This window comes from Clytia hemisphaerica, unplaced genomic scaffold, assembly GCF_902728285.1.
Source record: "Clytia hemisphaerica strain Z4C2 unplaced genomic scaffold, Clytia hemisphaerica genome assembly, whole genome shotgun sequence".
NCBI lineage: Eukaryota > Metazoa > Cnidaria > Hydrozoa > Leptothecata > Clytiidae > Clytia > Clytia hemisphaerica.
The window spans coordinates 3,260,989-3,283,300 of record NW_027103562.1 but is presented as its reverse complement, the minus strand read 5'-3'; the positions used below and the strand labels follow the sequence as shown (position 1 = coordinate 3,283,300).

The following is a 22,312-nucleotide window of genomic DNA, read 5'->3' as shown; positions in this document are numbered from 1 at the left end:
GATTTAATATATGTACTTTAATTAAATCATCACCTCTAATTGCATTATAATATAATAATTTTTATATAAAAATATTCTACAAAATTTCGCTTTGAAAAGAATTTATAAAAAATAAATGTTAAATTAAGATTTTATAATAAAATAAAAGCCAGCAGTTTTAATTGGTGTGACAATAATAGATATTTTGAAACCTTTTAATTCGATTTTCAAGTCTAAGAAGGAGAGATAATATGTAAAAAAGATATATAGCAACCTATATAGAAATTGTAACATTGTAACATCACAAATCATTCAAAGATACATTGCAAATACAAAAACTGAAAATAAAAGTGATTTACTCTTGTATTCATTGGTTTAATTTAGATTCTAAGGTCATAATACATAAATTAAGATTATTTTAAAAATGATTGAAAAAATAATTGTCAACTATCAAATGTATTTAAATAATCAAAACAAAACACTAATTTCAACAACAACATCAAGAACATCATTTCACAAAAGAAAAGAAAGAACAACTTTACACCCCCTTCTCACAGACTCATTGAGACCCCTTCCCACTAGAAAAACTAGCCAAAATACCGTCTCCGATGGAAAATTAGCCGCCCATTTTTGTCCACACTGAAAGTAATCAGATAAACCAATCCTCACTGCAAATTATTATGCTATTTTCCATGCTCACTGAATTTTCTGACTTGAAAACAAAAGAATTGAAATACCCAGCCATGAAAAATATGGAAATATCAATCCCCATAAAGTTTCAGTCCGTTATTTTATTCCCACTGGCTGAAAAAATCCTACCGGGTCTGTGAAAAGGGGGTGTAACTTTCAGCATAAGAGGTGTGTTGTGCAAAAAAATTTAAAAATCATTAAAAATGGAAATTGTTTTCCAATTTATTAATGTGGTGATCAGTCAGTCATTGCCAACAAATTGATAGGTGATTACATTGACGCATCATGTCTGGTCCACAGAATGCTGACCTGCAACACCTTCCGTCTAATAAAAAGTTCTGCTACTTCTTCAAGTGGGCGACCCCGGGTTTCCGGTACAAAAAACAGGGTAAAGAAGAAACCAATAAATACAATTGTTGCAAAGATCCACATGGCACCATAAATATGAATTTTATTCACGAGAAAACAGAAAGATGAAGTCGTTGTAAACACAAATAACCAGTTTGATAAAGTGACAATTGTAGTTGCAATACCTCTTGTCTTGATTGGGAATAATTCAGACATGAGTAACCATGGCAACGGGCCCCATCCGATTGAGAACATTGCAATAAAACAGAGTATACACACAAAAGCTAAAATGGCATATGTTGTGTTTTCTTGTTTCGAAAAGAAATTAGAAATGTCATCAACATTATTATAATAAACAGGATAAGAGTGGACGTACACACTTACTAGAATTAGTGAGATAAACATTCCAACACTACCGGATAAGAGGAGTTTTCGGCGTCCAAACCGGTCCACTAAAAAGCAGGAAATTCCGGTGAAAATGAACAGTGTGAAACACACATATATTGCATATTCTTCTGAGCCTTTTGTCAAAGTATCCAATATATGGGTATCTCCAGGTTTCAATTGAGCACCAATCCCAGAAGCAAAAAAAATTGAGGTGCAGTAAAATAAGATACAATTTATACCACTGAATTCTTGGAAAAACATCAAAAAAAGTGCAATGATGAGCGGCCAGTAGAATGTGGAACTTTTCAGATCCTTCCATTGCCATTGCTCTTGAGTTCCTGAAAAAATATTCATTTAATGTTAAGGTTAACCACTCTAAAAGTACTAAATGTTTTACCAAAGTCTAAACACCCCTTTCTCACAGACCCACTGGGACACCTTCCCACCTGAAAAATTGGCCAAAATATCGTCCCCAGTGGAAAATTATACTCTAATTTTTGTCCCCGTTGAAAATAAGCATAATTCCAAGCATACCTCCAAGCTGAAATGCAAAAATTAGTGCAGTTTTTCTAAAGCGCTGACCTTTTTAGGGTTGCTTTTAAAGCTGCTTGAGCTTTCTTGGACCAAAGATTTTCACCTGCAGTGTCAAATTTTAGATAAAACTTTCATTCTTTGAGCTGAATCAATTCCCACTTAAAAATACAAAATTTTCTTAAACCCAAAGAAAATCAAAAAATCGAAGTCTAAGCAGATAAATAAGCATAAATTAAGGCTGAAAATGAGATTTTGCTAAGCATGTTGAGCCTTGACCTGAATTTCCCGTTTGCTTATAAAAAAAAGAGTGTTAAGCAAATCCTTAGTACAAAATATTATGCTACTTTTTCTATCCCCACTGAGATCTCTGGCTCGCAAACAATCGAATTCAAATCCCCAGCCATTAGAAAAATAGGAAAATCAATCCCATCAATTTTTGGTTCGTTGTTTTTAGCCCAAATGGCTGAAAAAAATCTCACTGGGTCTGTGAGAAGGGATTGTAGTCTAAGAAAAAACCCTTAGCCTAAAATTGGAGAAAAGTTGATATCAAAGAACTCTTTGAGGAAAAAAACAAAATCCTTTCTTCAAGTTGAGTGGTTAATAAAGTGAATAATAAAAGCAAAAGTGAAAAAATACCAAAATTAACATGGCCTTCAATTTCAAAACATTCCTCTTCCACTGGATAGTCTTGACCTCTTAGCCAATACAACGCAAGGATGGCATCATGTCGTCTGTTGTTTGCCAAAAGATATCGCGGTGTCTCAGGTAAGAAGAAAACCATCAGAATAAGGTTGAGAATTGAGATTCCGATTGGTACGTAAGCTGTTGTGAATATAATTTGGAATCTGGTTCAGTTAAAATAAATTGTAAGAATGAAAATTATGCTGAAAGGTAAAGTATGCAAAAGTTACATTTCCTTGACCTCCAGTTTGAACTGAGTATTATGTTTGGTAGACATAATTCAACAGGCATAACTAGACCTCAGCTGTAAATATATAAGATCTTGACTTCCCTATATAATATGTTATTGATAATATGATGGCAATAGTACAAAACCTGTTGTTGGAAGATTTTGTTTGTATCCTGTCAAATAGGCTACAACAAATCCAAAATTGATTGACAACTGATTGATGTTTCCAAGTGCTCCACGCATGCGCGCTGATGCAATTTCCGCAATGTACACCTGAACATGGAGTAAAGAAAAAATCTTTTGTGATATTTTAATAAAGAAAACTTTGGAGATCAATTATGGGGATAAAAATATTAAAAGTGACTAAATCTCATACACCTATCAACCTTGATTCAACGAAGTGGTTTAATTTGGAGTTTGAAAAAAGTCAAAAGGAAATACTGTCAAATATCAAAAGTGATCTGATTGGCAAGGATTGGTATTCATGCTTGTGTACATAATCAGATACATATTGAAGTACATATCATAACGAAGTAAGGTTTAATTAAAAAAATATTAATTGAGGAGGGGGGGCAACAAATACTAAATAATCTTAAATCTTGGTAACCCTAACGGACGGTTCTGGGCCTACTTCTTATCAGATATAGAGCTATTTGTGTTATTGTAAGAGAAAACCTACAGGCACAACTAAGGAGCTCATCCCAGCTCCAACGCCAGTTATCACTCGTCCAGTGTACACCATACTCAAATAATAGTTTAGAGAATGGTTTTCACAGGTTTGTGTCGGTTCCGCACCCTTGGGATAACAGTAACTGTATGAAATCAGAAGCCAACCAAGACCATAGAAGATACTTGTTGAGATGATGGTTGCCTTTCGTCCAATTCTATCGATTAGTATGCCGCCCATTAGACCACCTGCTAAAGCGCCCAGCGCCACAACTGACTGAAAGATAAGACGAATTATGGAAACATCAGTTTTTTGTAGAGAAAACAAGTGATACTTTTATGGGACCTACCTGGTTATGCATTTAACACATATATAATTGATATCTACGTGAGCATGACCGTTAGACAATCATTCAGAACACAAATAGTGACGGTCTATTAAAATTAGTTGTTTGTTTCTTATAATAAAAACGTTTAGAAACCAAAATTTCATGCTCTTGAAATATTCTTTCATATTTAAGACTTTGTGCGCAAAAAAAAAACATCTATCTCATCAAAAAATTGAGTAGTTTGGCTAAGAACATTGATGTATGCTTATTAATAGTGATTCTTAAAGATAAAGATGCGTTTTTTGAGCTGAAAAATTCTTTTTACAGATATCTGCTTGAGCCATCTTTTACCTATTTTCATGCAAAAAAGCAGAAAAAACAATGATCCAATATTTGACAAAGTCCAAAAAACCCTTTTTTAGCTGTTTTTGGCCCAAATTGGCCCAAATTTTGTTCCGAAAATTGGGCCCCGTCACATTCGAGGGTTTATAGTTATGAATCTTTGTGCAAAAAATCATAAAAATGAAAGATCCAATCTCGAGAAAAGCTAATACCTAAGTAATTGATAATGTGCTTATAAAAAAATATCGAATTTGGCCAGTTTTTCTATAAAAACACGCCAAGCAACCAAAATATCATGTCTAAACAAACATATTTTTCAAAAGTAAGCCCTCATGAGCAAAAAAAAACATCTATCTCATAAAAAAGTGAGTAATTCGCCTAAGAACATTGAATTAATAGTGATTCTTATAGATTAACATGCGTTTTTTGAGCCAACAAATTTTTTTTGCAAAAATCTGCTTGAGCCATCTTTTACCTATGATGGTACCCTACTTTCATTCAAAAAATCAGAAAAAATTTATGATCCAATTTTTCACAAAGTCGAAAAAACCTGTTTTTTAGCCGTTTTCTGGCCCAAATTCGCCCAAAAACATTGTTTTTCGAAAACAAAGCTCCGTCACATTCAAGGGTTTATAGTTATGCATCTTTGTGCAAAAAATCATAAAGAATGAAAGAGCCAATCTCGAGAAAAGCTAATACCTAAATAATTGATAATGTGCTTATAAAAAAATATCGAATTTGGCCAGTTTTTCTATAAAAACACGCCAAGCAACCAAAATATCATGTCTAAACACACATATTTTTCAAAAGTAAGCCCTCATGAGCAAAAAAAAACATCTATCTCATAAAAAAGTGAGTAATTCGCCTAAGAACATTGAATTAATAGTGATTCTTATAGATTAACATGCGTTTTTTGAGCCAACAAATTTTTTTTGCAAAAATCTGCTTGAGCCATCTTTTACCTATGATGGTACCCTACTTTCATTCAAAAAATCAGAAAAAATTTATGATCCAATTTTTCACAAAGTCGATTTTTTTTTATTTTTGAAAATCTGGCTCCTTCACATTTTGCCCACCACCATTTTGCACCTTTGTACCAAAAATCAAAAGATTCCTATGATTCAATCCTGAGAAAAGTTGGTAACAGACGAACGAACGGACAAACAAACACAGGTTAATTTATAGGACCTCCACCCCACCGGGGTAGGTCCAAAAAACTAAACTTGCATTGAAGAGGTTGTTATTTTTAATCGAAGAAAAAATGGACCAACTACCTGCTGTTGTTAATGCAATGTTACTTACTGCAAAGAAATCGAAATCTTCAGTACACCCTGCAAATCTTTTTGTTGAATTTACATTAAAATTTGGATTAAACTGTAGCAATAATTCTGCTTCTGCTGTGAATCCAAGAGCATATCCAAAATTTACAGTAGCCAGGGCAGCAGAAAATGCAGCAAAACATGCTGTCCACATTTTGTCCTTGTTGTTTTTACCCTCAAAAGCTGAATCATTTTGTATGAAAATATCACCGCGAGCTGATGCCATTATTGTAATAACTTTTCTTTAAGGTTGACCTCTTAGTGCCAGTTCCCAATGTCTAAATACTGATGGAAGAAGTCATATTATTGGGAGCATCTTGTCAGTCTTTTTTAATTTTCGTATTTGTATTGGTTTATCTGGAAAAATGTAAAAAGAGTAGAAAAACGTTAGAAAAATGAAATTTTAAAAGGCAGGTGTGTTAAGAGCCTACCAGGAAAATAATCCCCCAAAAATATTAATTTTTTTTGAAAGGTAAATTGTTAATCTTAGTGTTAATCTTTACTCTAAAAAGACTTCTTTGTTTGTCAAATAAGGGGGGATACTTAATTTTCAACCAGGTCTTGATTTCATTGTTGTTCTTTTAAATAAACCATTACCTTTGTCAGGACTATACTATAATAATTCAAATTTAATGTAAAATGTTACAAAATTTCAATAAAAAAAGAATCTTATAAAAAGATATTAAAATAAACAAGTAATCTTCAAAAGAACACAAAATATATGATTTACAAAAACATCTTTGAAAAATATTAATTCAAAAATTTAGATTTCTTATTCAAATCAAAGAATTTTTGGGCAATCTTCTTTTGTTCGTCTTGAAAGAATCTTTCAATTTTGACTAGAGTTTACAAATCTTCTTCCCTTAAGGCATGTTTTCAGTACGAAAATCTTTGTTAAAAAATATTTTGTCTTTTAGATAGGACGGTAAAGTTGAAGCAGTGTATCCTGTATCAAATTTTTGAATTATTGTAAGGATTTGTCTGCAACTTCAAGCAACTTAAAAAAAAATTGATTATAATGCATCGTGTCTGGTCCATGGAATGCTGACCTGCAGCAAATTCCGTCTTATAAAAAGTTCTGCTACTTCTTCCAGTGGTCGACCTTGAGTTTCAGGGACAAAAAACAGCGTGAAAAAGAAACCCATAACTACAATGATTGCAAAAGTCCATAGTGTACCATAAATATGGATTCCATAAATGACTTTACAGAAAGATGAAGTCGTTGTAAACACAAATAACCAGTTTGAGAAAGTGACAATGGCAGTTGCAATACCTCTTGTCTTGATTGGGAATAATTCAGACATGAGTAACCATGGCAGCGGACCCCATCCAATTGAGAACATTGCAATAAAACTGAGTATACACACCAAAGCTAAAATGGCATATGTTGTGTTTTCTTGTTTTGATAAGAAATCAATTATTTGCTTCATGTTGAATTGGTAGTGATAAACATACACACTGACTGGTATCAGTGAGATAAACATTCCCACACTACCGGATAGGAGGAGTTTCCGGCGTCCATATCGGTCCACTAGGAAGCAAGATATTCCAGTAAAAATGAAAAGTGTTGAGCAGACAAACAAGGCATACAATTTGGAGTCATTCTTTAAAGCTTCCAGTATCTTCTTAGAGTTAACTAGATCTTCAGGTTTTACTCGTGCACCTATCCCAGATGCAAGAAAGATGGAAGAACAGTAAAATAAGATACAATTTATACCACTGAATTCTTGAAAAAACATTAAACTAAGTGCAATGAAAAGCGGCCAGTAGAATGTGGAACTTTTCAGATCCTTCCATTGCCATTGATCTTGGGTGCCTAATAAGAAAGAAAGGATAGTGGATGAAATATGAAGTAGGAACTGAAAATAACTAACCTCCAAAAACCTCAAAGTCATTAAATTGCATCAGCTAGCAGTGTTATTTTCATGCAAAATGAATGAGCTATACATTTTGTCAAAAGATAAACCTCCTACCCTTTTTTTAGTAGAAGTAACACATACCAAAATTAACATGGCCTTCAATTTCAAAACATTCCTCTTCCACTGGATAGTCTGGACCTCTTAACCAATACAATGCGAGGATGGCATCATGTCGTCTGTTGTTTGCCAAAAGATATCGCGGTGTCTCAGGTAAGAAGAAAACCATCAGAATAAGGTTGAGAATTGAGATTCCGATTGGTACGTAAGCTGCAAAAAATGAAGATAATTTGTAAAAAAATTATTATTCATTAATTTAAATTATTTCCTTAGTTAGACCTATTCAAAAAGCTTAGGGTTAAAAATCAAACAATAAAAGTACCAGCAGTCCCAAATATTTTGCTCAAAAATTCCCTCTTGTGTTTCATTCTCAGCTTTTTCTGGCTAAAATATTCAACAGATAACAGCTTGTTCACAAAAATCAGTTTACCAAATTTATAAATTACTTAAACTCGCTGAATGCACTCTTAAGTGCCTTACTTTTTAGAAGGTGGTGTTAAAAAGAGGAAATATGGTATATTAAAATTTAAACCTGTTGTGGGAAGATTTTGTTTGTATCCTGTCATGTAGGCTACAACAAATCCAAAATTGATTGACAACTGATTGATGTTTCCAAGTGCTCCACGCATGCGCGCTGATGCAATTTCCGCAATGTACACCTGAACATGTAACGTAAAACGAATGGTTAATAAAATGTAAGAACCTATTCAGTCCATTGATAAGTATTAATGAGGGTCTTTTCATATTTTGTTTCTTCAATTTTACAATAATTATGATCCTTCTTATATCAGAACAATCATTTTTCAATATTAGCCAAGAATAATGAAATAACTAATTAAAATAAGACTCATACAGGCACCACAAGCGAGCTCATACCCACACCAATTCCAGTAATAACACGTCCACAATACAGCATGCTATAATACCATTGTTTTGAGTGTTTTCGACAAAATTCTGGATCACCAATGCCTCCGTGCTTACCATAATAACAATAACTGTTTGCAATGAGAACCCATCCAAGAAAGTAGAAAATAGTTGTTGAGATAATGGTAGTTTTCCGTCCAATCTTATCAATCAGTATGCCAGCCAAGAGACCACCAACTAGAGCGCCTAGTGCCACAACTGACTTGAAATAAAAAGGATATTAGAAACATTATTTGCAATTCCTAGTAATTTACAAGACCTCAAAAACAGAGGTGAAATCAGTATCCTCTAGAACGTTCGAATCTAGCTCATCCTACTCTTGTGTAAACTTACTTATTCCTTCTCAGAATTAGGGAGAGTACATTTTAAGAGAGGGATAGAAACCTCTCTGAACGTTATGACTTACCGCAAAAATATCAAAATCAGGATCACACATAGAGAAACCTTTGGATGAATTCCCATTCAACATTGACAAATCAATAGCAGAGTTGTTTGAATTGAATTGTTCAGATAATTCTGCTTCTGCTGTGAATCCAAGAGCATATCCAAAATTTACAGTAGCCAGGGCAGCAGAAAATGCAGCAAAACATGCTGTCCACATTTTGTCTTTGTTGTTTTTACCCTCAAAAGCTGAATCATTCTGCACGAAAATATCACCCCGAGCTGATGCCATAATGTCCTTGCTAATACTTTCCAGATACCTCAGGATAAATCAGGTTGGAACGGTCATATCTGTCTATTTATTTTTATTCATCTATTTTTCATAGTTACGCACCTAAAGATATAAGTGAGAAATACAATAAGAAAAACGGAAACAGAGCGCAAATTGTTATCGCTTTTCAGGTAAGCCCTCATTCTCCTACACAAGAAGGAGATAATGAAATACAATTCATTTTTACTTTGCCAGAAAACAATACTTATAAATATAAAGTGAAATTCAATGATTTTTTTAATAATGTCATTCTAGGTAGAAAAATAGTATGCATAATTCAATGTAAAAATACTCTAATACTCTAAATTGTGTATAGTCTGGAGGTAAAAATGTTATAAAAATTCAATATAAAATTATTCTTAATATATTAGGGTGAGCGTTTATCCAAAATTAAATAAAAAAATGATGAAGTAGTATAGTTGAAGGCGAAAAGTGAATTTCCTGGGTATAATTTCATGCCATTTATTTCCCAGCAAAACTCTACAAACTATGTAGTTCTTATAACAACATACTAAAACAAAGGAAAAGGCTAGACTTCCATGCAAAATGCAGTGCACATTTTAAGACATCATCATCTCTTGCCTGGTTCATCTTCGGCTATACTGCATTTGAAATGATAGCATCTATACAGCCCTGTGAATCCAGGTCGGCATTCGGCAATGTCGACTTGAAAGCCGGCGTACTTGAGTTGAGGTCGGCTTTTATTAGCCGACGTAATTTACAAAGGGATGCAATTTTCAGAAATGTTTTGGGTCGGCAAAACCGACCTAAAGAGGAAAAATATTATTTGTTAGGTTAATCTAATTGTGTTATCATTTGATAACACATGATAATCGAGCCTCATTCCATTCTCTTTATAAAACATAAAACTTAATGACACAATTATAGAGAAGCTGAATTTGTTAGTTCGTTAATTTTCTTCCTATTTTGTCTTTGCCAACCTAAACAAGCTACTTAGGACGGCTTTGCCGACCTAAAATGACCCCTAGGTCGGCAAAATTTAAAACTTAAGTGCCAATATGATTTTGTCTGAATTCACAGGGCTGTCTATAGTAAAGCTCAGGGCTTGAAATAAAATTTGGACATTGTCCAAACCAAATTACTCCTCGTCTGACCCAAAAATTTCCAAGCTGAAACAATCGTAAACTTATGTTTTGTCCGAACCCACTTGAAATCATTATTTCAAGCCATGAAAGGTAAATGTAATTTTTTTCATAAATTAACGTTTGATATAGATTTTATCTACAAAACTGTGAGGTTAAAAGCAACTACACGTTTTTTTTTATAAGGGACCTTAACTTTGCTCTGAGCCTGGAGTTCCTTATTTACATAGCTGCTAAGTTTGGATTAGCAAAAATATTTAACTTCTTTATAAGTATAACTTCTTCTCAGCCTGAGCAGTTCCTTAACAATTCCTTATTTTTTGGACCATTTTCAGCCTTGAGTTCCTTATAAACGTGTTCCTTATATAAAAAAAAACGTGTAAATAATTAATGTAACATTTATCATGATAGTATGACCACAGCCTTGACCTGTTTAATCCAACATGGTATGGAAAGAGCTTTATTTCTTGTTGTTGTTGAAGTACTGTTCAATCTCTTCCAAGGTTTTGCCTTTTGTTTCTGGAATAATGAATAGCGCGAAAAGAAAACTCAAAAGAGAGAAAGCAGCATAAAACCAAAAGACACCTTGATCTTTCAAAGCCACTTTCATTTGTGGGAAGAACTTCATGATCAAAAAGGCAGATAACCAGTTGACAACATTACATAAAGCCCCTGCCACATCTCTTGCTTTGGGAGGGAATAACTCTGCCATCAACATCCAAGGGATTGGGCCCCAGCCAATGGAAAACATTATCATAAAGATTATGACACATGTAATAGCTAACCATGATATTTCACTGACCGGAACAGTGCGATGACCAAAGATATCAATTTGGTGCTCAGGGGGGTTATCAAAAACTGTGATATCATAATACACTCCCATAAGAAATAACACGACAAACATTGAAAATCCGCCAACTGCAAGTAAAACACGGCGCCCTGCCTTATCAACCATGAAACAAGCAACCAGGGTAAATATGATTTGGACAATGGAGACAATAATCGATACAATGGATGAATTGTTGACACTAGCAGATTTGAATATCTCATTACAATATCCAATGACAGCATTGATACCACAGAATTGTTGGAACACCATAGCAAGTGCCCCAATCATAAGAGGACGATACAATGCTGGTGTGGTGAACTCTGTTATACTCATCTTTGTGTCATCCGCTAAAAGAAAAAAATCAATAATAGAACTAGAAAGGGAACATAAACTGCATTTAATTCAAATTATGACACAATTATGACTCATCCTAAAAGATAGGAATAAGGTAATAAACGCATGGTTCTTGACAACTTGACAACTTTTTTTCAAAAGTTTGTAATGGTTATTCCACTACTATCATCAACAAGAAAGCAAATTATTAAAAAATACCTTTACTGAGATTATCCAATATTTCTTCAATTTCACTTGTGGCATCATACATTGGACCACGCAACCATTGTAGATTCTTCAATGCTGTTTGCCTTTTACCTGTATTCAAAAGTGTTGTAATACCAGAATTTGCTACCTTAATTTTAAAGTGAAAGTCTCTGAAAGTCATAGCTATAACTAGATTATTCAATAAGAAGACATACTTTCTAAAAGAAAGCAACATATAAGCAATATAAGTTTTTCAAAACAAACGTGAGGGTTGATTTCCCAACAGCAAAAGCTAGTCACATGACATACCAAAATGAAGCCAATAACAATGAAGCACTGAAAAAAATCTCAGTATAAGATGGATAAAGAAACAATTTAGAATGAAGGACTTAGGGCCTTAAGAAATTTTTCATGGACTTTTAGGGACTTAAGAACCTATTACTTAGACATATTATTATTTATTATTTGCAAATCCTGCACAAAACTTTAATGCAACAACCCTTATCCTGAAAAAGTTGTAACGATACTCAAATTATCAACCTTGTAATCCTGATATGGATTATACTTACTTCAAATTCGGGCTTGATCAATGTTTTAACATAATTGAAAAGTTAATAATAACACCCCATTTTGGGAGGCTTGGTGACAAACCTTTGACCAGATCAAATCTTGGGGATTCAGGCATGAAGAACATGCCAACGGTCATTATCACAGTCACAATGATAGGGAAGACAGCTGCCCATCTCCATGGTGCATAGGTACCAACCAAAAAACCAGCAAAGACACCAATAGTGACTGACAGTTGCTGCAGCGAACAAAGTCCACCTCTGTAACGTGATGATGCAATCTCTGAAATGTAGACCTGTGGAAAAAGAATCGGTAAGCCAAGGTATTAGATTCAACACTAAGTGAAAAACCCAATTTGACTCCCCTAAGAGTCCCTAAGAATTTTCGTATTCAGCTTCAATTTATTTGCACTTGCTAAAAATTCTCATTGACACTGAAGCAGGGATGTGTATTGTTATCATAACTATACTCAAGTTGAGGTGAAAGCCAGCAATAGTCTTAATATATGCTTGTGGATGTTCTACAGTGCTAACTATACTTAGACTTTGTCGTTGAAAACTCCAGGCGTGTGGCCAATCAGACTCTAAACTGTCCTAAAATATTAGTTTTGCTAATTTAGACATGTGATAAGGCATACTATCCACGTCTAGATTAATGGTGTGTGCAGAAGCGTGTGTGTGCTATTGCACGCCTCAAATGATTCAGCCTGTATACTTACAGAGACACAGAGAGATGAGACTCCAGTCCCCATACCACAAATTATACGACCAATGAAAAACATTGCAGGATTTTGAGCAGAAGCAATCAGACACCATCCGACAGTGAAGAAGAATGTTGTTGACAGAATAGTATTCTTTCTCCCAAACCGATCCAAAGTGAAGGATCCAATGAAAGACCCACAAATGGCTCCAATACATACCAAAGACTAAAAAATTGGAAAATTAGGTAACGATTTTAGTGTTGTTTGACTAACCTGCTAGATTATAATGAGTGATTTTGGTGAGCACGTGACAAAAATAAAGTTCAAGATCTGAAGACTGCAATCACAAAATAACACAACAAAAGCTTCAAAAGACAAGGTTATTTTTGCAATTGTAAAATTTAAAATTTAGGCTGGGCTTAAAAAATTGTTGGTTTGCCGTCACCCGACCCTAGATTTTGGAGGTGGGTCTGTCGGTCAAAATTTTTTTTTATTTTGCCGATATATGAAATTTTTGTCCATGGAAGGGTTAACAGTTTGTTTACATTTAGGTAATTTTGAATAAAAAGCAGAAGTGCTAGCAGGGAATTTACGATTCTTATGTTGGAGACAAACAAGATACAAGTTTTTATTTTTTATTGTTTGAAGTTTTTGAAGGAAAAAAAATCTTCTTTAAAATGGAAATAAAATTTTTTGGGTCGGCAGGTTTTGAGGTAGCGTTGGTCAGGTGACGGCAAACCAACAATTTTTTAAGTCCAGCCTTAATAGACAATTTCCTCAAAGGGGCCCCCAGCAGTTTGCGTGAATGTGTGAATGGGCATTTTCAATTGTGTGAATGTGTGAAAATTAAAAAAAATGCATGAATGCGTGAATTTAAAAAATATGTGTGAATGTGAAAATCCACTTTTTGATTGCGTGAATACGTGAATTTTCCCTTTTTTCCACCAATTGTGTGCAGTGTTCCTGATTTTCCAATGTTTCCCGATTTTCTAAAAAATTGGGTTAGGGCTATTGCGTGAAACTCAAGGAAAATTTGCGTGAATGTGTGAATTTATAAAAAAAATTGTGTGATTGCGTGAATAAAGGGTCTGCTGGGGGGGGGCCTCCTCAAAATGAATACTTTAGGATTATTTTTTTTAATTACATTTTTCAAAATAAAAATGAAGAAAATGTTTACATTAAACCAAGAGAATTCCTCATCCGTCAACAGACCATGATCTTTGTTTGATTTTGTATCAATGGTATGCTGGACTGGTGATGGGAAACCCATATTGTAGCCGAAACCAAACGTTGCCAGAGCTGCAACACAAGATGCTAATAGAGTCTTGCTTAATTGTTCATTGTCTGGTCCACTTTTCCGTTTGATCTGATTGATCAATCTTTCATGGTCATCTGTTGTGTGGTACTCCTCATCCATTTTGTCTGTTTGAATTTCTTTCTTTTTACAATAATAAAAATGATATAACAAGTTTAATAAAGTAGTTTGAAAACTGACAAATTTTGGATAGTTGCCCTGCTTAAATTTATAATTTTTCAAGCATATGTTTAAATTACCACTCATTGAATAGAAAAAGAAAAAGGACAGCAACAAGAAAAGGTATTAAACCAGACTTTCTTTTAAAACTCTAACAAGATGAAAATAATATAAAACTAAACTAATTTATAAAAATATTCCCTATAAAGTTCTAATAAATAGGTTGATAAATACAAGTATTGTATGAGTGTTGTTGTGATTAAAATGAGTAAGTAAGAGACCCAAATTGAGGGCAAAAGTAAGGCCACATTTTCTCTAGCCGTCTACACGAAGGTATGGGAGGGCTTGGATTACTCCACTTACCCTCGATCTGTCTCTTTAGTTGCTGAACATCAAGTAGAGATGCATCAAGTACCATTTCAGGAATCTTTGGTAAATCCTGGCTGAGGGTCGATACACACAACCTCAAGCACCGTAGCTGGATGCTCTACCTTCATGCTACGGTCTCTAATTAAAATGAAAGTAGCTTATTGGCCATTAGAAAGAAACAATAACTATGAACCTATACATTAATTTCTGACGCTACAATGCTATAAAAGGGTACCTCTTTCCATCTTTCCAGTGGAATATTACAAAACAGAAAAACTTTGATATGAAAAGAGATCATAAAAATATTAGGAAGTGTTGTATTCAGTTAATGTTGTATTCAGTCAAATCAAAATGTTAAAGCTCTCAACCAATAAAAATAAATTTAAAGCACAGAAATAGACTACTTAGAAAAACTAATCAAATATCATATACTTACACAAGTACACTTGACTCTCAATACTTCATTAAAGTTATTGGATATAAAATTCTTTTTCGTTTTTTAAATTCATGATATAAAGATAAATAGTAATTAAAAAATAACAGTAAAGGCAAAAATGATGTGAATTAAAGGCACTACATATTTTTTTGTAAAGCTTTAATGATATTTTAATACATTGTAGCTTTACAGGCTTAGCCTAGATACGATGGTGTCCTTACCTTAAAATAAACCATGCTATATATCTCAAGTATTGGCAATATGGAAAAGGAAAATTTATTAAAACTATTTTTAAATATCTCTAGCAAAATGATTAGTTACTCAAATGACTAAACATCAGCCTGATCGTTGTGCAAAAATCTCTTCAATTTCTTCCAGGGTTTTTCCTTTTGTTTCAGGAACATAAAACAGTGTAAACAAAAAGCTCAGCAACGCAAACCCAGCAAAAAACCAGAATGTTCCTTGGGCGAAGAATGTAGACACCATTTTATGGAACAGATTTGTTGTTATGAAAACACATGTCCAATTTATGAGTGTTACAAAGCCTCCAACAAGTCCTTTTGCTTTTGGTGGTAATAATTCTGACATTAATAACCAAGGTAGCGGCCCCCATCCAATGGAAAATATTGCTATGTAGATGACAATACATGATATAGCAAGAATAGAAATCTTGTGTGGCGAGAAAGTATGCGAGAACTTTCCAAATATTGAAATTTTATTATCATCCCCATCAACTTCAATTAAATCAAAATAAACACCCAGTAAGAATTGACACAAAAACATAACAACACTACCAGCTAATAATAAAATTCTTCGTCCACTTTTATCAACAACCAAACATGCTATACCAGTGAATAAAATCTGTGTGGCAGCCACTGCTAAAGAGATTACTGTTGGATAATGAAGTCCAGCCAGATCAAATATTTTTGTACAGTATAAAATAATTGCATTAATTCCAGTGAATTGTTGGAATAACATCAACATTGAACAAATGATAAATGGACGATATAATGCAGGCTCTTTAAAGTCAGAAAGTGATATTTTGCCTTGTTGATCTAAAAAGTAAATTCATTTTAGCAGTTATAAGATTTCTGACAATATTATTTAGTCTTGTAACTATGATTTTCTTGTTTTATGCATGTCTGAATCTGAGATGATTCTCAAACTGACACCTTAACAACTAATTTATAGAAGCATTCATTTAAAAGTAACCCCCCTCTCCATATACCTCCTCTTTAGAAAAAAAGTAAATTTCATCCATACCTAAATTAGACTCAATTTCAAAGCATTCTTCTTCTGAATCATAAAATTGACCACGTAATTTGGAAAGCTCAAGTAATGCAAGATGTCTTTTATTATTGGCAAGAAGCCATCTTGGGCTTTCTGGCATTAAAGACATAAGCAAGACCATCAATGCACTCAACATAACAGGGATAATTGCCGCCCATCTCCAAGAGAGGCAGTAACCAACCAGATAAACCATGAGGATACCAATCGTTATTGCAAATTGATTGATTGATCCAAGTCCGCCACGTAGACGTGCAGACGCAACTTCAGCGATGTACATCTGAACAAAACAATAATAACTGATAACAATTTGAGCAGCCGTGTTTGTGAATCTGGATTTCCAATACTAGACAAAATATCTTCTTAAAAGGCTTATGAATAGAATGGAAATCTTAAAAAAGGATCTTCACTGGAATAATTTCAATCAATCAAATAGTGACAATTGCTAATGATTGAGTTATACAGCAAACAATCTACAAAGCTTACAGGGACTGCCAGGGATCCTACACCAACACCAATCCCAGTCAAAAATCTTCCAAAGTACAATATTTCAACAGAATGTCCGTAACATATCAAACACCAGCCAGGAGCATGGACAAGAGAAATTAGCATTATAGTGGTTTTACGTCCATATTTTTCAATCATAATGGCACCAAGTGTACTTCCAATTATTGCACCGATGGCCACCAAAGACTAAAACAGAATGTGGAGAGATTATAGAGTGTACTCTCTTTTGTTTTTGAGTTTCATCATAATTGTATAGCTTTATAAAAAGCTTTATCAGGTTGGTTCTGTTAAATAATGTTAACAAAGCAAACAAAGGCTTCACATTCAAAAATTTATCATTAGCTTTGTGACTTTTCAAAACAAAAGTTATAAAAGTGACAATAATTTCATAGTTTGATATAAAAGTAAGAAATCCTTTTTTCTTAAAGATACCTTGAAATCTTTGCTTTGACTTAGGGAAAAAATACAAAAAGGATGGGGATAATCCACCAGAGGCTTAGACTTGAGCAGGAATCACAATATAACGTCATCAAAACTTACAGCAAACCAAGAAAATTGTGTTGTAGACATTAATTCTTTTTCAATATCTTTCTGTGTAGGCGAAGTGTATCCCATTGTGTATCCAAACAAAATAGAAGCTATGGAGGCAATACAGCTAGCCAACAAGGCAGCTGACATTTTGTCATGACCTTTGATCCCCGTCGCAACTGGTAGTACATCATTGAGGTTATTGCGAACCCGTCGACCATCGTGGGTATCATATCCAGGCACATCAAGACTTTCACCGTTGATAAATTGACAATCCTTCCTTAAGTTACTTTCGCTTGCATCAATCATAATTTTTCATTCCTGCAAATCTATATTTTAATGATACTACACTATTCATAAATTAGATTTTAATCTTAAATGTTTAATGAAATTGGACCAGTAATTTTAAATATACTCATATACTCATTCTTTCAATGTTCAATGATAATTTGTAGATCCCCTACCAGTTGGAGGAACACAACTGAAAAAGATTTGTTTGAAATTGTGAAGTCAGAAATGAAAAATGACGAAGACACAATGATGTCAATGTACAGGGGGGGGTCAGGATCCAGATACCAAACCCAGGGCCGGGGGGTGGTGTCAATTTTTTTTTTCAAATTTCAAAAAGTCAAGTTGGTATTGATACCAAAATGAGGGGGTGGGTCCCCCTTTTTTTTGAAAATTAGGGAATCTTTAAGTTGGTATTGATACCAAAATGAGGGTGTGGGTCCCCCTTTTTTTTATTTTTGCTGGATTTGAAATTGGTATCTGACTTAAAATATGTTGTATAATGTAAGTATAAAAACTTATTTGAATCGTTTACTCTATACCCCTGTATACCCTGATTCCATATAAAAGCATTCTTCATTCTATAATTGAAATTAAATATTTATTCAACTTTTGCTGCTCTCAATCCTTTCAATCAACCAAAATTCATTCAAAACTAGAGTTGAACAAACTGAATCAAGTCTTAGCAGATCTTAAAACTTTTTAGTCGCGATAAAATTTTTCTGTACATAACGTTCATCCGGCAGGGGGGTACTAGGGTTGGCGAATGAGGGGTATGTGCGGACAGGACCTCCGAAAACCAACCCTTAGAGAGACTGATTTAAAACTTTTTGATTTTTCAAAAATGACAAATTGAAAGTGATAGGGCCATGATATACTGACGAAGGAGGCCCCACCATTTTTGAATTTTAGCCCTTCTAGATCGCCTAAAACAGGTCTGTTTTAACGTTATTAAACAAAATTTGGCTTGATTAGTAAATTTTCTTTTTACTTTGAAATAATGTGGTCGGGACAAGGCCGGGTGCCCCCCCCCCTGGTGCCGCGGCCCCTGACATAATATAAGTGATTAATAAGAGGAATGTTCTTTGAATAAAAACATCCACAGATTCTGTTTAGCGTCCCTTGTATGCAGTATTTTATGCATATAACTTCTTGCATTTTTACTGATTGTAAATTTAGGGGGGGGTGGGTCCCCCTTTTTCAGAAAAATCGGGATTTTCAAGTTCGTATCGATACCAATTTAGGGGGGTGGGTCCCCCCTTTTTTAGAAAATTGGGATTTTCAAGTTGGTATTGATACCAATTTAGGGGGTGGTGGTGTCTACTACTTTCAAATCTCGAAAAGTCAGGTTTTTGGGCCCTGGGTTGGTATCCTGGACCCTGACCCCCCCCCTGCAATGTAGTGTCCACTTTCACACTTTCACACTTGCACAAGCACTGCTTAGATAAGTGCACCTGTCAATCTGAGCTTAAAACTCCTATATCAGGATTAGAAACTAGGCTAGTCTTACCTCTTTTATCTTTCCCTTTACAACAATACAATGCAGACAATCGCAATCTGCAACAAAAACGAAAGTGGTCTCTTCTACTGATAGGCCGTGGCAAGCCCCCTCAAAATGTTTCACTTTTTTTCAAAATGCCGGTGAACAAGCTTTGACCATTGATTTTAGTCAATTTGAGGGTTTGCTGATTTGGAATTTAAATGTTACCAAGCTTGAAAACCTGCAGTTTTTGTTAAAATTGCGATTTTTTGCGTTTTTAGGCAAAATTGTAAGCCCTGAAAATTCAGGATAATTTTTGGGGGGTCTTCAAAATAAAAAAAGACCTATACCACGTGATAGAGCTCTTAAAACTGAGCTAAAAAATGTATTATATCAAAGTCTCAACTTTTCAAGATCAAAAGTTATAGACAATTTTGTGGTCAAACATAGATTGAAAACAGGGAATTTCCCAATAATCTGCATAATTTGTGCAAAATTATAGCACTTTTTACCACAAAAACGCCCATAACTTTTGATCTAGAAAAGTTGAGACTTTGATATAATACATTTTTTGGCTCAGTTTGAAGAGCTCTATCACGTTGTGTAGGTCTTTTTTGATTTTGAAGACCAAGTCAATGAACTTCATAAAGTAACTCTCACAAGAAATCTGCAAAATATGACGTCATCCTAATAAGATCGTGTAACAGTTTAAACAACTTAATCGATTGACATGAATATTTCAAGTTGTCAACATAGGCTTATTATCCAAAATAAGCAAAAAATAGGGTCAACTTTAAGGGGTTATAGCTCGTCAAGGATTCATCAATTTTCAAAAAGATTCCGCACACTTTACAATTGGTCTATATGCAGCACTGCTGTGCAAAATTTTTACACATATCTTTCCGCAATCTTTTATAATCATGGTTTCAAAAAAGACGATCAAGAATTTCCGTTTTTTGCCAAATTTTCGCTAGAAATAAATATTCTTATTTTTTCTCTTGTATATACCATCCGAAAGACCTTTATTGTGGCTAAATGTGTAGAAAAAATGAATGTGATTCATTCATTCTATAACAAGTTACAGCCCTTTAAAGTCGGCCGAAGTTAACTGGGCCGAAGTCATCTGGGTTTACAGTACAAAACATAATTTTTCATTACAAAATTGTCCGAAATGTTAACGTTAAACACGAGCAACAGATTCAGAATACAGAATAGAGGTATATATTGTAATTATTTTACAACTCACACGTTTTTGATCACATTAATTGACATCTTGATATTATAGCTATCTTGTTACTGTTAGATATTTTGTTTCAAGGGTTCTTGCAATAGTTTATTGTTCAACTTGGAGAGGGAATGTTGTAAAGATAGAATTTTTTTTCATAACAGTTATTTGGGGAGGGGTTGGATTTAGGCAGGGCTGTCGGATTTAGGACCATTCACGGTAATTTGTTATTGAATAGGCCGTTGTGTTCTCCAAAATAACTATTAACAAAGCTTCCAACCCTACCGGTGCACCTACAAAAAGTCTCAGGGTACAAATGCCCCTAAAGAAGGCCTTCGGCCTTATATTGCTATTATGACTCTCGAGCTCCAACCTTGTCTGTACACAAACCCAATATCTACGACTAATTTCAAAATGCATTACCGTAGAGGGTCTGTTGTCATTGTCTTTTCTGGTTTGAGATTTTTCAAACCAACCGCTACGATGGAGTGCTGTTGGAGTTTGGCGGGAAATCGGAGGCGATAACACAAAATGGCCGTCAGAGTTGTCAGAAAGTATAGAAGTTTGTCAAAAAAAAGTGTTTTCATAACAAAACTGACTTCTTTATCTTTTAATAATTGGAATAAAAGAGAGCTCTAAATGAAGACATTCTATTGCAAAATAACTCTTTTTGCACAAATCGAATGTTTTTTGTTTACATTTTGGATCTTTGAGTTCACGAACATGAGAGAGAAGTTGTTTGATTGGAATCTTGGGCGAACCCTAAAAATATTTTTGTTTCCGGTCCACCGGGTGACGAAAAAAACACTCACCCGGCAGGCCGCAAAAAATTTTTTTTTGCTAAATTTCGATCCCAAAACTCGATTTTTTAAAGCACTCGTAGAAGTTAAAATGATGGTCTTCTTTACCTTAAATCTGTAGTAACTTGACACCGCTACAGGCTTCGGCATAAGAAAAATTCACGTGTGATCATCGCACGCCTAGATTTTTATTTATAGTGGTCTAGGCGTGCGATTACTCAAATACTTAATTTTCATCGTTTATATTTTCAATTGTGTTACAATATCTCTAAGAACTGGACACTCTCTTTCATTTTGAATATTTATCTTCAATTGCTAAAGGCTCCAAACTGTGATTACGAAGTGAACTTTTTTGAGAAAAAAGTAGAGTGAGAGAAACATTTCCCCAATTTTATTAATCCTCACTTTATGAATGTTTCTTTTTATTTTACTCACAAGTCAGCATGATTCCTTTTATAAAAACAAAGCTGTTTACTTACTGAAAAGTCCCCACTTTGTGAATGTTTCTATTTATTTTACTCACAAATCAGCATGATTCTTTTATAAAAACCAAGTTGTATATAAAAAAAAAACATTCTTAAAAGTTGAGTTGCAAGCAAGAATTAACAATAACAATGCAGGGTTTAGTTTGAGATGAATAAAATTTCATTTCTATAACAATGATCAGGATAAAACCTTCATTCCAAGTGATTTCTAGGTGTGCATTTTACAGTAGAATATAAAATATCACGTGCGATAAATCACATGCCTCAAAAACTGATTCACGAAAGTTTTCCAAACAAACAAACCAACCCTAACCCTAACGATGATGTACGAAAAAAAATGCGGCCGGGTGACAACGAAATAAATTTTCACCCGGCCGGTGGACCGAAAACAAAAAAATTTTTCGGGTTCTCCTTGTTTTTAAAGTGGTTTTAACTTCAGTTCTTTGCAAAAGAATATACTGAGAGTATCTCTGCATGTTTTTATGTTAAAATTCAGTATTACTTTTACGGCATTTGATCTATGTAGAGTGGCTATAGTTTGTTTTGTTGGCATAACTTTTGTAATTTAAATGTTTATA

At 34.1% G+C, this 22,312-nt stretch overlaps 3 protein-coding genes across 3 annotated transcripts; all 3 read right to left on the bottom strand.

Moving 5' to 3' along the window:
* Positions 1-220: 220 nt before the first annotated feature.
* Positions 221-5,873, bottom strand: LOC136800759 (solute carrier family 2, facilitated glucose transporter member 8-like). The gene is made up of 5 exons (XM_067057417.1): positions 5,488-5,873; positions 3,528-3,791; positions 2,995-3,121; positions 2,575-2,760; positions 221-1,742 (listed from the first exon to the last, which is right to left on the bottom strand). The coding sequence occupies exons 1-5, from the start codon at positions 5,728-5,730 to the stop codon at positions 940-942; spliced, it is 1,623 nt and encodes a 540-aa protein (XP_066913518.1). The 5' UTR covers positions 5,731-5,873; the 3' UTR covers positions 221-939.
* Positions 5,874-6,065: 192 nt separating this feature from the next.
* On the bottom strand, positions 6,066-9,206 carry LOC136800758 (facilitated trehalose transporter Tret1-like). The gene is made up of 5 exons (XM_067057416.1): positions 8,811-9,206; positions 8,334-8,606; positions 8,013-8,139; positions 7,505-7,690; positions 6,066-7,320 (listed from the first exon to the last, which is right to left on the bottom strand). Exons 1-5 carry the CDS (start codon positions 9,075-9,077, stop codon positions 6,518-6,520), a joined length of 1,656 nt encoding a protein of 551 aa, XP_066913517.1. The 5' UTR covers positions 9,078-9,206; the 3' UTR covers positions 6,066-6,517.
* Positions 9,207-9,335: 129 nt separating this feature from the next.
* Positions 9,336-17,832, bottom strand: LOC136800808 (uncharacterized). Its single transcript, XM_067057464.1, has 10 exons — positions 17,469-17,832; positions 16,908-17,114; positions 16,398-16,701; positions 15,473-16,189; positions 14,693-14,714; positions 14,033-14,450; positions 12,874-13,080; positions 12,240-12,450; positions 11,601-11,699; positions 9,336-11,395 (listed from the first exon to the last, which is right to left on the bottom strand). The coding sequence occupies exons 1-10, from the start codon at positions 17,763-17,765 to the stop codon at positions 10,680-10,682; spliced, it is 3,198 nt and encodes a 1,065-aa protein (XP_066913565.1). The 5' UTR covers positions 17,766-17,832; the 3' UTR covers positions 9,336-10,679.
* Positions 17,833-22,312: the final 4,480 nt, after the last annotated feature.

Bases quoted from the DNA above. Each gene is read 5' to 3' on its own strand.
- LOC136800759 (XM_067057417.1), bottom strand. From the start codon at position 5,730: ATGGCATCAGCTCGCGGTGATATTTTCATACAAAATGATTCAGCTTTT. The intron at 3,792-5,487 runs GTAAGTAACATT...CTTATCTTTCAG, and splicing joins AAGATTTCGATTTCTTTGCA to TCAGTTGTGGCGCTGGGCGC. The intron at 1,743-2,574 runs GTATTTTTTCAC...ATATTTTTTCAG, and splicing joins TGAAGGCCATGTTAATTTTG to GAACTCAAGAGCAATGGCAA.
- LOC136800758 (XM_067057416.1), bottom strand. From the start codon at position 9,077: ATGGCATCAGCTCGGGGTGATATTTTCGTGCAGAATGATTCAGCTTTT. The intron at 7,691-8,012 runs GTTTAAATTTTA...CATTTTTTGCAG, and splicing joins ACAAAATCTTCCCACAACAG to CTTACGTACCAATCGGAATC. The intron at 7,321-7,504 runs GTATGTGTTACT...CTTTCTTATTAG, and splicing joins TGAAGGCCATGTTAATTTTG to GCACCCAAGATCAATGGCAA.
- LOC136800808 (XM_067057464.1), bottom strand. From the start codon at position 17,765: ATGATTGATGCAAGCGAAAGTAACTTAAGGAAGGATTGTCAATTTATC. The intron at 16,190-16,397 runs GTATGGATGAAA...TTTACTTTTTAG, and splicing joins TGAAATTGAGTCTAATTTAG to ATCAACAAGGCAAAATATCA. The intron at 11,700-12,239 runs GTTTGTCACCAA...TTTTGAATACAG, and splicing joins AAGATTTGATCTGGTCAAAG to GTAAAAGGCAAACAGCATTG.